General features: G+C 38.7%; 1 protein-coding gene across 4 annotated transcripts in view; it reads left to right on the top strand.

The window, feature by feature from the left end:
* Positions 1 to 13,371, top strand: part of LOC131045279 (protein NCA1) — a 92,794-nt gene that overhangs the window by 77,788 nt on the left and 1,635 nt on the right. For 3 of the 4 annotated variants that reach the window (XM_057978829.2, XM_057978833.2, XM_057978830.2), the window contains 2 exons: positions 12,267 to 12,412; positions 13,109 to 13,196. In XM_057978829.2, the coding sequence (XP_057834812.1) occupies positions 12,267 to 12,412; positions 13,109 to 13,196 (234 nt within the window). Of the gene's footprint in view, positions 1 to 12,252; positions 12,413 to 13,108; positions 13,197 to 13,371 lie in introns of all 4 variants that reach the window. The other variant, XM_057978832.2, reaches the window with a different exon arrangement.

Below are 13,371 nucleotides of genomic sequence, written 5' to 3'. Positions count from 1 at the left end.
GATCCAGAGCGAATTTCGCTCCTGTCCCTCCCAGGAGGACCAAGGCGAAGCGCTCCTGTCCCTCACCAAGGGTCCACAGCGAAAAAGCTTAGTTGAGCCATTCCTGACCTTGTTTGGATGAATTGAGACATCAAAGGCATGGTGAAGGGCAAAATGAGCATGATAGAGCATCCAGACTTGATCAAAAGCAATGAAATGATGAAGTTTTTGCCTAGAAGGTCAAATTCGCTCCTGTCCCTCACTGAAGGACCGGAGCTTGAAATCCAAAATTGCCTTGTCCTTGAAAGATTTGAACGATTTCGCGAATTGAGAAGATCAAAGGAGATACATTTTATCAGTTGAATATAATTTGAAAGCACAATCATGAGGAAAATTGACCCTAGAAGCAAAATCGCTCCTGTCCCTCTGCCAGGGACCAGGGCGAATTTAAGTGATAGCTCCCGTCCCTCTCCCAGGGACCAGAGCGAATTTCCTCATGAGGCATGTTTTTGGCGAAGATCAAGTAAGTTTCGAGTTTGAAGCAACAAAGGAGGGTGTAATGAACTCATTGAAGACAAATTGAAGATTACAAGATACCAAAGTGAGGCCCAAATTGGCCTAAGCGCTCCTGTCCCTCTCCCAGGGACCAGAGCGATTTTTTGCCTTAGGTCAATTTCTTGCCAAGTTAGAACAAACTCCCGGCCAAGGATGAATGAAAGGGGACACAATGAATCCATTGAAGATAAATTTTGAAGTTAACAAAGTGTGATGGAGCCTATAAGTACAAATTCGCTCCTGTCCCTCAGCCAGGGACCAGGGCGATATGATGGTTATGTTGCCTTTCCTCTAAGTTTTAACCTCTCCAAGTCAAGGTGAAAGGTGGCAAGGACGTTTTGAAGCGTCTCAATGAAGAACGAAGTATCAAAAGTCGCCAATATTGAAAGAATTACACCAAATGTCCCAGTTCGCTCCTGTCCCTCAGTCAGGGACCAGAGTGAAAGTGTTCAAATAAGGCCAAATTTGGGTTGCTATTCACATTTTGAATGTTTGAAAGGGAGTAAAGGACATCGTTTTGCACTTTGAAGACAATTACAAGTTAAGATGATGGAAAATTTTCATTATATACCCAAGTTCGCTCCTGTCCCTCAGTCAGGGACCAGAGCGAAATTTTCATGAAGGCCTAAATTTTGAAGGTTTATCAAGTATCAAGTGTCCAAGGGGGATCAAGAGACTTCATTTTACACGATGAAAGCAGTGGCAAATTGATGAAAGCAAGTATGAGCACAAGACATTGAAGATCGCTCCTGTCCCTTAGGCAGGGACCAGAGCGATATTTATCATATTGGCCAAATCCTTCCAAAATCACGTTAAGTCAAGATCATGCGAGGTGGTAAAGGGTCTAAGGTATCTTAAGAAGGTGATATACAAAGGTTTCAAACGTCAAACGACTATCAATTGAGCCAAGGAAGCTATATCGCTCCTGTCCTTCAGGTAAGGACTAGAGCGATTTTTCATTAAATCATTCATTTTCCTTCAAAATCAAGACAAGGCAAGGATAGGAAAGATCAAAAACATCATTTAGGAAGCAATGAATGAAGAACAAAGGTTGAAAGATGGCAAATTTTGGCTAGAGCTTCAAGATCGCTCCTGTCCCTCTCCAAGGGACCAGGGCGATAGTCCTCTAAACATCAAAGTGTCTTGTAGAAGCCAAGTGAAATGAGAGTAGAATGAAAGAATAACATTGTTTATCCCTCACAGTGAAGATTGAAGATCGAACAAGCAAGATCAAGGAGAAAACACCAAGATCGCTCCTGTCCCTCTCCAAGGGACCAGGGCGATATCACCTCAAGAGGCACTCATTCGCACAAGCAAGTGAATCAAGCTCGAATTTCCCAACGAAAATGCCAATTTCAACGTAAGGATGAAGATTTTGAACGTCAAAAGCACGAGATTCCAGGCTAAAATGGTAGATCGCTCCTATCCCTCAGTCAGGGACCAGGGCGATGAGGTTTGTACTTTTCCACTTCTCCAATTTTTTGGCGCTAAAGCAATTTTTTTTGAATTTATTTTAAATGCTAAAATCGACAAATTCAAAAAATTCAATTAATTAGCATTTAAAAATTGCGCTTGGACATTAATTAATTGATTTTTTGCCTTTTAAAATCGAGTTTATTAATTTAAAAAACAAAGGCATTTAATTAATTGATTATTAATTTAATTAAAATCAAATGGAGCGCTTGGTATTTATTTGTTTATTTTACAAAAGTCGGCCTTTTATTTTATTTAAAATTTGCTTTTAATTACCAAGTCGGCCTTAAAGTGAATATGAGGTGAGCGCTTATAAAGGGAGGGTGAAAATTGTTATTTTCACATTATCATTTTATCATCTCACATGCGATCTTGGAAGGAGAAGTGCGAATTGTGTTTAGAGAGTGCGAATTTAATTAAAGCATGGTGGTGCGAAGCATTATCAATAGGAGAGTACGTGCGGACCTTGGTTAGAGTTAAGGCAAGCTTGCCAAAGACATTGAAGATCACGTCAAAGCCATCTAATTTCAAATTTTGCCTAGGCGATTTTCTTCATTTTGCATTTTAGTGTTAGCTCTCAAGAAAGGTATGGCGATATGGATTTATTGTTTTGATTTTGATTGTTGATCGTCATAGCCTTCAAATTTTGAATTTTGAATTTTGAATTGTAATAGCTCAATCGTTTTTTAGGAAATAATAACTCAAGGATTTATTATGAAGTTTCCTAAAAAATTAATCTAATCTATGTTATATATTGCAAAATCATGTTTCTAATTTTGAAATGTTGTGTAGGCATCAAATGGAGATCTTCTCAAGGAAAATCAAGCCAGATCAAGGGCGACCTCCTCCAGCCTAGCATCGACAAGGACGGCCTTCTTTGGACTAACGTCATCAAGGGCGACCTCTCCAAATCCAGCATTCCAAGGCAAGGTACATCAATCGTCTTGCACATCAAGGACAAAAGGAGTTAGAACAAGAGTTAATTAAAGATAGCCTCTCAACGACATCAAATTGAATATCTAGCAAGCTACAAGTGTCAGATGAGGTGGCATCCTAGTCATCACTTCTCCAGTCAGTGTGGTCCACCTCAGCATGTCTAGATTCAATGTACCTAACTCACGGAAGGTGGCACAAACTCCGATGTACCTACCCCGGCTATTCATTGGTCGAATTTTCTAGAGAGGACATGTGTCCAAGCAATACAATTTTATCATTGGTCAAGCATTAAATGTTATGTAATGGTTGTAACAAACCCTAATTAGGGTTTTCATTGTAAAATCTTGGCCATTGATCTCGAATTGATCTAAGCCATCAAATTGTATTGTGGGCACTATATAAGCCCTGGCATTTCATTTTGTAAAGGTAGTTAGAGAATTAGAAATAATAGAAAGCAGTTAGTAGATAGAGAGTAGTTAGAAGTTGATAGAATAGCAATTAGAGTAGAATAGGAGGACAAGGCAAGAAATTGTTGCCATTGATTGTAAACAAACTCCATTTTCATTGAAGTAATGGTGAAGTGTGTCGTTTCTTGCAATATGCATGGTTTCTTGTTGAGTCTTCAATCCTAGATGTTAGATGATTAGATGAATGGAAGAAATGTGATTGATTGATGGTAGAATTCGCATATCCATACTACTAGCAGTTTGTTGATTGCAGACTTGCCTTGCGTAGTCAACTGGAATCATTCAGCTTAAGCTTAACTTCAATTGTCGCTTCTTCATTGATATGCATCAACCTGATGGTGTCTATGCCTGCAGTGACGATTTGAACATCATAAAGCTTCCCTTCGAAGATCGCACTAGCCTTGTGGAGATGGTCTTGCGATGTCAAAACAAGACCTAGTTAGAATTCCATCAAAGATCAATCATTGCTCCTACATTCTTAGTGTTAGGATTAGATCCTTTCCTCGCCCTCGTCTTTTTTTCCTTTTTTCAAATCTAAGCTAGCAAGAGCCTGTGTTCCAGCAATATTCAAAGCAAATTAGAAGTTCAAGCATCAAATGTAAGTCCCCTTGTGATTCCAGCAAATCACATCATACCACAAAGAGCTTATCCACACGTAGAGACCCTACATAAAAGAACAATTTGTCACCCTGATTGATCCTTTTTTGCGATATCTTCAGCAATCAGAGACTTTATTCAAGAGAGGATAAGGTACCCTTGGGTATTTTGTTCTGTGTATGATTGTGTACAAAATACACGTCAACAGCGCCAAACTGTAATGTTTATTTGCAAAGGTTGTGACTGGCAGGGGATATGACACAACATCAAGTTCATTCCGAAATTATTAAATTTTGAATTTATTAGCAACTGGCAGCCTATTACCCTTCAGAATGTATCATATCAGATCACTGCCAAGGCTTTGTCTCTCCATTTTAGATATTTGCTGTCATTGATTGTGGGGCTGGAGCAAACAAGGTTTTTCCATAGCTGGTACACCCTGAGCAATATTATAGCTGTTTTAGAAGGTATGGAATAGGCTGTAACATTTGTAAAAAAGGTTTTGTCTGTCAAAATTGACATTGAAAAGGCTAATGATCGAATTGAGCGACACTTTGTTATTGCCTTGCCTCAAGTGCTTGTCTCTGGAAATTTGTTCATCAGTCTAGTGCAAATGCTCTTCAATAATGCTTCAAATTGCATCACCTTTAATGGAATTCAGCCTGAGAGTTTTGGTTACATGTTCTAGCTGCTGAATGGTTAGCTGTTAGCTACTTGTTGACTAACCTTGTAGAGATTTGATTAAGTGTGTTTCTCTCTTTGGTTTTCCTCCTCAGTAGCTTGTCAATGGCTATTTGTTCATGATCCTTTTCTCGGTTTTAGGGAGGAAGATTCTCTAGTTACCTGTTGTATGTGACGTCCTCACATTTATTGCTTGGCCTCTGGGTTCTTGATTTAGTGGAACAAAGCCAAACAATCTCTATCACCTGGGTCTCAATGACTAGATTTTTATCTAATTGGAAGTGGAAACAACAGGAAGAATATTTAAAAAATTTAAAAATCCCTATCCTTTCATTCTTTGCCTTATAAATAATTGTGTTATATCATTTAGAGAGTGGAAATGAAGATTACCTACTAAATGACTAAGCCTTTTTCTTTGGTTAGTAAGTTCTAGCCCTAGGTCTTTTCCAAAGTTCTAGCCACCCTCCAGTTTATTCTTCTTGTTGAGCCTTTTCCAAGGCTTCTTATCATAAATTGGATGGACTTTAAGAGATTTACTCTCGACTAACTTAGAAGGCTCTAGAGGTTTTCACATTATGCTTGGGAAATGGTTGCCAACCTAAAGAGTTCAGAGGACTTGGGCTTCTCAATATCTGGATATATGACACCGCTCTTTGTGTTAAATGGATTAGAAGAGCTTTATGGGGGAATGAAGTCTGTAATGTTCTTCATCAACATTATTTATCTTAGGGGAGCTTGGAAAGGGTTGGGATTTTATTTTCTATTGATAATTTTGGCGCCAAGGAAGGTTGTTGGTATCTTTGTTGCCAATATCACATGGAAAGTATGGGAATCTCTCAAACCATGGAACTGCAAGCGAGATGAGTTTCATTCAAGACTTTCTATCAAGTCTCCTTCAATTTAGTGGTCCAGTATAATTGATTATCATGGTTTCATTAGCTGAGGTCCTATGGACAAAAAGGATTATATTGTTTTGTAAAGGGATTCAAACCCTGAAAGACATTATGAGTCATAAGTACAAGATCCTGGCTCTCTTGGCTGGATTTGAATCATAAATTGTTGGGTACCTATGTGTTAATGTGTTTTATATGCACATGAGAACACATAATAAAATACCAAGGTATCTTATCCTCTCTTGAACAATGTTTCCTCGAATGTTGAAGATTTCGCCTAAGGATCATTAGAGAAGACTCCAAGGTTCTTATCTGTAGGTTCTCTACGTGTGGATAAGCTCTTGCGGTATGATGTGATTTTTGTTGGAATCACAAGGGGACTTACATTCGATGACCTGAGCGTCTGATTTACTTTGGATATCATTGGATCGTGGGTCTTTACTGATCTTTGATTTTTTTAAAAAGGGGAAAAAAGGGTAAGGGTTGGAGAGGAATCTAATTCTAACACTAAGAATGTAGGAGCAATGGATGACCTTTGATGAAACTCTAACTAAGTCTTGCTTTGACATGCTATGATCATCTCCACAAGGTTAGTGTGATCTTCTAAGGATAGCTTTATGATGTTCAGATCACCGCTACAAGCATAGACACCGTCAGGTTGATGCATATCAATGAAGAAGCGATAATTGAAGTTAAGCTTAACTTGAATGATTCCAGTTGACTACGCAAGGCAAGTTTGCAATCAACAAACCGCTAGTAGTATGGATATACAAATTTCACCATTGATCATACAAATTTCTTCCATTCATCTAATAACATGAAATTAAATTTGAGAAGTATAGAGACCATGTAAATTGTAGAATCGACACATAGAATTCACCATTCCTTCAATGAAGTTTACATGTCTTTTGCAACAATGTCTTGGCAACAATCTTTGCCTTCTCTTTCTACTCTATTCTAAAATGCTATCTCTATTGAGCTACTAATTATTGACTAACTCCCTCTTTGCTAACTCCTATCTATTCTCTGACTATTAACCTTTACAAATGAAGAGCCAAGGCTTTATATAGAGAGCCCTTTACAAATTGATGGCTCTGATTGACTTAGAATCAATGGCTAGGATTACAAGATAGAAACCCTAATTAGGGTTTGTTACAACAAACTCCTTTAGCCAATGAGAAAATTACATCACATGAGTGAGGACCAATAGGAAGCGGGGGTAGGTACATCGAAGTTTGTGCCATCCCCGATAAATTAGGTACATTGAATCTGGACATGCTGAGGTGGACCAATCCAATTGGAGGAAAAATGACTGGGATGCCACCTTGTTTGATGTTTGTGTCTTGGTTGATCTCTTTTCTGTCTCAATTTGATGATGTGATGAATGATGTACCTTTTTGACTTCCATGTACTTGATGAGGCTTCCTTACTATCAAGTTCTTCTTTCTCCGGTAGCATACCTCGCGTTGTAAGGTCATTCTTCTCTGCCATCATGTGGTTTCTTTGTGTGGCCAAGTGAAGGTTTTGGAGATGGCTTGCAACTCCTTGAACACTTGTAGTCTTCCAACGCTTCAAAACACCTTGAGTCCTCCTCTATGCATTTGGAATGTCCTTGATGGTGATGGGCTTAGAATAGGTCGTCCTTGTCCTAGCCTGATTTTCTTCCACCTGCAAAACAAACCAAAAGATGATTAAGTACATATGATTTATTTTTCTCACATAGCATTTTCTACCTTAAATCATCAACAAAAAGGCATTAGAATGAAATTCGCTCAAGATCCTCCCCAAGGACAGGCCCTATAAGAATTTCGCTCAAGATCCTCCCCAAGGACAGGCCCTATAAGAATTTCGCTCTGGACCCTTTGGAAGGGTCAGGAGCGAAATTTGTATTTTAGCTCAAATTTCATCATCTCCTAGCCTTGAACTTCTCTTGACCTTTGAATCGCTTTCTCCTGAAGACATCATTTATTTGACCTCCAAAAAGACCAAAAAAGAGGATTTCGCTTTGGACCTTGGCCAAGGACAGGACCTATAAGGAATTTCGCTCTAGACCCTTTGGAAGGGTCAGGAGCGAAATTTGCATTTTAGGACAAAATCTTCACATTTTTTGACCACAACTTGCTCAAATGCATGTCTAAGGATGCCTTTAATCTCAATCAACACTAGGTTTGATGCCAAAATTGGAGCCAAATAGAGGTTTTAAGAATTTCGCTTTGGACCCTTTGGAAGGGTCAGGAGCGAAATTCTTGATTAGGCTCAAATTATATCATTTTTCTACTCCAAAATACCTCCTAAGACAAGCACATGCTAGCCTTCTCTCCACCAAGGCCTAGGAATCCATCTCTTAATCTAAATCATGGGTAAACTAGGTGATTTTGGGAATTTCGCTCTGGACCCTTTGGAAGGGTCAGGAGCGAAATTCTTGATTTGCTTGATTCTCTCACTTAGCTTCATTCTTCACATCTTGTTTTCCTTTGACTCTCCCTTTTGGATCCCCCTCTAACGAAGACAACACCTACTTGACCTCAAAATGACTTGAAAGGAGAATTTCGCTAAAAATCATGCCCAGGGACAAGACCTATTTAGGATTTCGCTCTGGACCCTTTGGAAGGGTCAGGAGCGAAATTCTAGTTTTAGGTCAAAATCTTCATCACTGGTAGCCACAATCCATTCAAAGGCACGCCTAGGGGTCTATCCAAGCTCAATCCACCCTGATCCACACTTGGCTTGACACAAAAATGGAAGGAAAAGAGGGATTTTGGGAATTTCGCTCTGGACCCTTTGGAAGGGTCAGGAGTGAAATTCATGTTCTAGGCTTGACTCTTCATTCCTTCAACTCCAATCCACGTCAAAAGGAAAGGACACATCACTCTACTCCCATCCATGCCATAAAAACCAAGGATTTGACCTTCTCCAAGGAAAAATAGGTGTTCTTCAAGAATTTCGCTTTGGACCCTTTGGATGGGTCAGGAGCGAAATTCTAGTTTTAGGTCAATTCCTTCACATTTGGTGATCACAAGCAACTCAAAGCCATGCTTAAGGACATCTTCAATCTTGATCCACACTTGGCTGGACACAAAATTGAGAGAAAAGGGTAGATTTTGGGAATTTCGTTCTGGACCCTTTGGAAGGGTCAGGAGCGAAATTCTAGTCTTAGGCTAAAATATTTCACTTCTTCACATTCCATCACTTCAAAAGGCAAAGACATGTTAATCCACTTCTAAATATGCCCAAGGAACAAGGTTGGTGGTCTAAGCAAGGAAGCAAATGAGGCCTATGAAGAATTTTGCTCTGGACCTTTTGGAAGAGTCAGGAGCGAAATTCACAATCTTGGAAAAAGTCCTCACTTTTCAATGCTTTCAATCACTTCCTAAGGAAAGAACATATCAATCTATCCCCACCATGCCCAAGGAACAAGGCTTTCAGTGCAAACAAGAAAGAAAAAAGGTGTCTTCTAAGAATTTCACTCTGGACCCTTTGGAAGGGTCAGGAGTGAAATTCACATTCTTGGTTGATTTCACACCTCTTTCATCCAATCCATCTTTAAACTTGATCAAACTAACCTTCCTCTCGCTACATTCAAGTGAATTTGCTACCTACTTAGTTCAAAACAAGGTCTTTCCAATGTGTCAAATGAGGATTTCGCTTTGGACCCTTTGGAAGGGTCAGGAGTGAAATTCTCATTTTGAGATAATTTCTCACTTCCTTTCTCCTTTTCATGCCTTGGACATACTTTGTTAGGCTTCCTTCCATCATGATCATGTGAATTTGCTCTTCAAGTTGACATCTAGCTCAAGATTTTGTGAAAAATAGGGTTTTACCCTTTGGAAGGGTCAGGAGCGAAATTCACCTTAGGCTATAATCCTGACTTCATCTTTCACATTTCTTCATTCCAAATAAGTGTTTTGCCCTCACTCATGCCTGGGAATGAGCTAGTTCATGGCTTTGGGCAATGTAGAGTGTCTTACAGAGGAACTCGCTCTGGACCCTTTGGAAGGGTTAGGAGCGAAATTCTCATTCTAGGCTTGATTCATCTTCAAACTGACTTGAATTTGTCTTAGACTTGATCCTAGATCCATTTCCTTCTATATCCTTGCAAATTTACTCAACCAGTCAATGATTTAGGTGAAGAATTTAGGTCCTTTGTGAAATTTCACTCTGGACCCTTTGGAAGGGTCAGGAGCGAAATTTGACATTTTTGCCTCTCCGTCAAGATTCATATATGGAATATAACATTTAAGTATAAGAAAGACTTATACTTTAAGTTATATTCCATATGTATTGTCAGGATGTATGAGAGTGGTTTCGGACCTCCAGGAGTTATAATGCAAAATCTAGTTTTTGGAGGATTCTTTAATTTTCCAGACTTAGTCAAATTTCAGGATTAGGATGACATTCCAGACTTAGCCAACTTTCAGGACATTTGAGGATCAGGATGACATTCCAGACTTCTCAAGGTGAATTCGCTCTGCTCTTGATGTAATGGATGGGACCTAGGAGGACATTATGCATTCAACCAAGGTTTGATTTAGCAACTTGAAGTGCGACCAAATAGTACACAAAAACACCCTAGGAATGATCTAAATTATCCCTAATCACTCAATTGACCTGACCTCTTGAGTAGATCCACCTGACTCAAGCAGAGCCTACTATCCTAATGAGCCCCCCAATGACCCTTCAAATGCAAAAGCCAATAGACAAAAACCTAAAAGACCCAGAAAACAAACCCTAGAAAGCAGAAAGTAGGGGTCCCCATTTGCAATGGGGCGATGTGTGAATACGTCACAACACTATGGCAACAAAATATCTTAAAAAAATTGGATTGCATTCTCCATCTTCATGGTGGAAGATTGGAGATGGCTAGTGCATACACCTTTTTGCCTGTACAAACCACATCTTGTTTAACAGTTTCTTTCTGCTTATCATGCCCCATTGGAGACTGAGTGCACAATAGAATTTACAATCCACGCCACCCACTTGGTCCCATTTCTTCTCTAAAGTATGTAAAGCTATGATCGAGACTAAGAATGCTTATTTCTTATGGTGTTTGATTTGTCAAGGTTTACTGTTGGTGAATGACTTAAGCATATGGGGATTTGTGCCCTGATTCACCCTGATTGTCATAAACCTGAATTCATTGAACAACTCTTCTAGGAGTGTAGTCATGCTTAGCATTTTTGGAAGTGGATTCACACCCTCTTACAACCATTCAAGCCAGATTTTTTCGCATGGCAGACAGTTTTACTTGGGGATTCTGCCTTACATGCAAAATTCAATCAAATTTGGCAACTTTTGCAATAAGATTCTTTTTAAGATGTGGAAAGAAAGAACAATACTATTCTCAGTCATAGTTCTATTGATTGCTTATTTTATGTGGTCAATAAAGTATCCATGTTTTCAAATGGTATGCTCTAGATTCCAGTTCATGCAGAGAACGTGTCATTGGAGATGGAGCAGCTCTAGTCTCATATTAACCTTTGGGGCATTGTATTTTGCACCGTTGGCCAGGTTCTTCTTTATTCTTCCCATCATTGCTTTCCCTTATGAGGAAGGAGCTTTGGAGAAAGAGGAAAGCATCAATGCTCATTCTGCTGGCCAAAGTTATAGCCAGTCTAGATGGCCTTCCCCTGAATGCACTGATAAAGGAGGTGGTTGATTTAGTCATGGTAGTGTTGGCACTAATAGTTGGGTGGCTCAACAACGAGGCAAATTCCCTTCTCTGGCTTTGGTATTATTGCCAATACAGTAAGAAAATGAATATAAGGGCACAAAACTATTCTTATTGAATAGGAGCCCATACTTGATTCCGAATACTTCACTTGAGGCATTGGTTGGGGGGATGTGCTTGATAATCCTCCTCCTTCACCACTTCTTGGCATAATTGTTGTCTTTTTTATAGCCTGATATGCCAAATGTACCAGCAAACTTTGATACTCACAGCTTTTTTAATGACTTGGTGATATTTCTAATGTTCTTTGGAGGATTTATGATTGAATTCTCTTTTAATCCACCTTTTTTTGTGATTAAAATTGAACTTGTCATTGCCTTCTTAGCCTCAGGCGGATGTGATCTTGGTTCTCTTTGGACTGGGATGCTATCCACCCAATATTTTCTGTATGATTCGTAAATGTATACTTACTGTATGATCAATAGAGAATGCATTCTAATAAGAAAAATCGGACACCTACTGTGTAGATATATCATCATTATGGATTGCCCTCTTAAGGGTGTATCATGTTCTTTTATGTTGTATGGGTACACTTTTGTATAATTAAGTATCCATGATGATGCATTCTTCTTAAAAATATTTCCTCATGTTTGCAAGTTTTCCCCAAAAGGATGTAAACAAGATCTTTTATGCTGTGTTCTAGGTGTGCTTTTGGAGGATTAAGTAGTCATGATGATGGATTCTTCGATAATTAGAGGTTTTCCCCAAAAGGATGTAAACTATTTTTTGTGTGCCTTATGTTCATGGTGTGCTTTTGGATGAGTAAGCATCCATTATCATGCATTCTTTGTTAAAGAATTTCTTTTTGAAATTGAAGTCAAATAAAAAAGAAATGAATTATTTATATCTGTGGCTTGATGTTAGTTTGCCATAATTCTGATAAACATGGTCACTATAATTTGTTCCATAATTTTGATAAATATGGTTACTTAAGTTTGTTCAGGATGCCATGTGCAGGCATTTCAAGCCCAAAATTTCGAAAGTGCCAAATCAAGGCTAACTTTATGTGCAGAGGATATTCGTGAGCAACTGGGAAGGATTGAAAGTACTCCAGAATTATGTTCACAACTAGGGGTTATTCTGGGCGTGCTTGGTGATTGCTGGTCTCTCTCTCTCTCTCTCTCTCTCTCTCTCTCTCTAAGCAGAGATTAAGATATGGGCATACGTGCTTGCATCTATTTACAAGATACATTACATGGAAATTTATAAAGTTTAACCTTAACCTATTATCATTCATGGGAAAAGCTTCTAAACAAACAAGGTGAAAGTAAAGGAAAGCCATAGTTTTTGGTCCATTTCAAATAGGATAGACATAACTGTTAGTGACAACAAAGGAAACAGTGAGGAAACTCATAGCCTTCTGAATCTTAGATAGAGGCTACCCATTTAGTTTATTTGGAAACATAAGCTAGTGCCATTTAGTTCTTTCTCATTAACTGTAAGTTGAATGGATTATTGAAAATAAAGTTTTGGAGTAGATTAGATTCTCAGACTTTTAGCTGTTGTCACAATTTCAAGTAATACACGTGCCCTTTTTCATCCTTACTGCTTCCAGTGAAGTGATACTCTTTCATGATATATAGACAATTCTAAAACAGATTTTTTTCAGTGTCCTCCAAAAATATAGTATGCCTTCCTCACCTGAACTCCAGGCTGTTGATGCATTCTATTCACTTGCTACATGAATTTTCCACATCAAATTGGATTTTACATTCAATTCATTACATAATAATGGCATTTTTTCAAGTGTTAATAATGTCATTTTTTCAAGCGTACACATTGCTGTTCAAATTGTGCAGTCAAGTCATGGGAGATGTTGGTGGGGCTGCCAAGTATTACAGTGAAAGTGTCGAGATTCTTTACAAATTATCTGTTGATGATCCAGAGGTTTCTCTCTTTCACGTATCCCCTCTCTTTTGCTTAATTTACCACTTCCTATGGTCTATTTTTCTGTAGCATCTGCTGGCATAGCTATGGAATGAATATAATAAAAAGCTAAGTCCTGTTAAAAAATGAATCATAAATTAACAGAACACTTCTGTTCATTGGAAAACATATATAC

Source organism: Cryptomeria japonica, chromosome 9 (assembly GCF_030272615.1).
Source record: "Cryptomeria japonica chromosome 9, Sugi_1.0, whole genome shotgun sequence".
NCBI lineage: Eukaryota > Viridiplantae > Streptophyta > Pinopsida > Cupressales > Cupressaceae > Cryptomeria > Cryptomeria japonica.
Note: the sequence above shows the minus strand (reverse complement) of the source record. Positions and strands in the feature narration are given on the sequence as shown.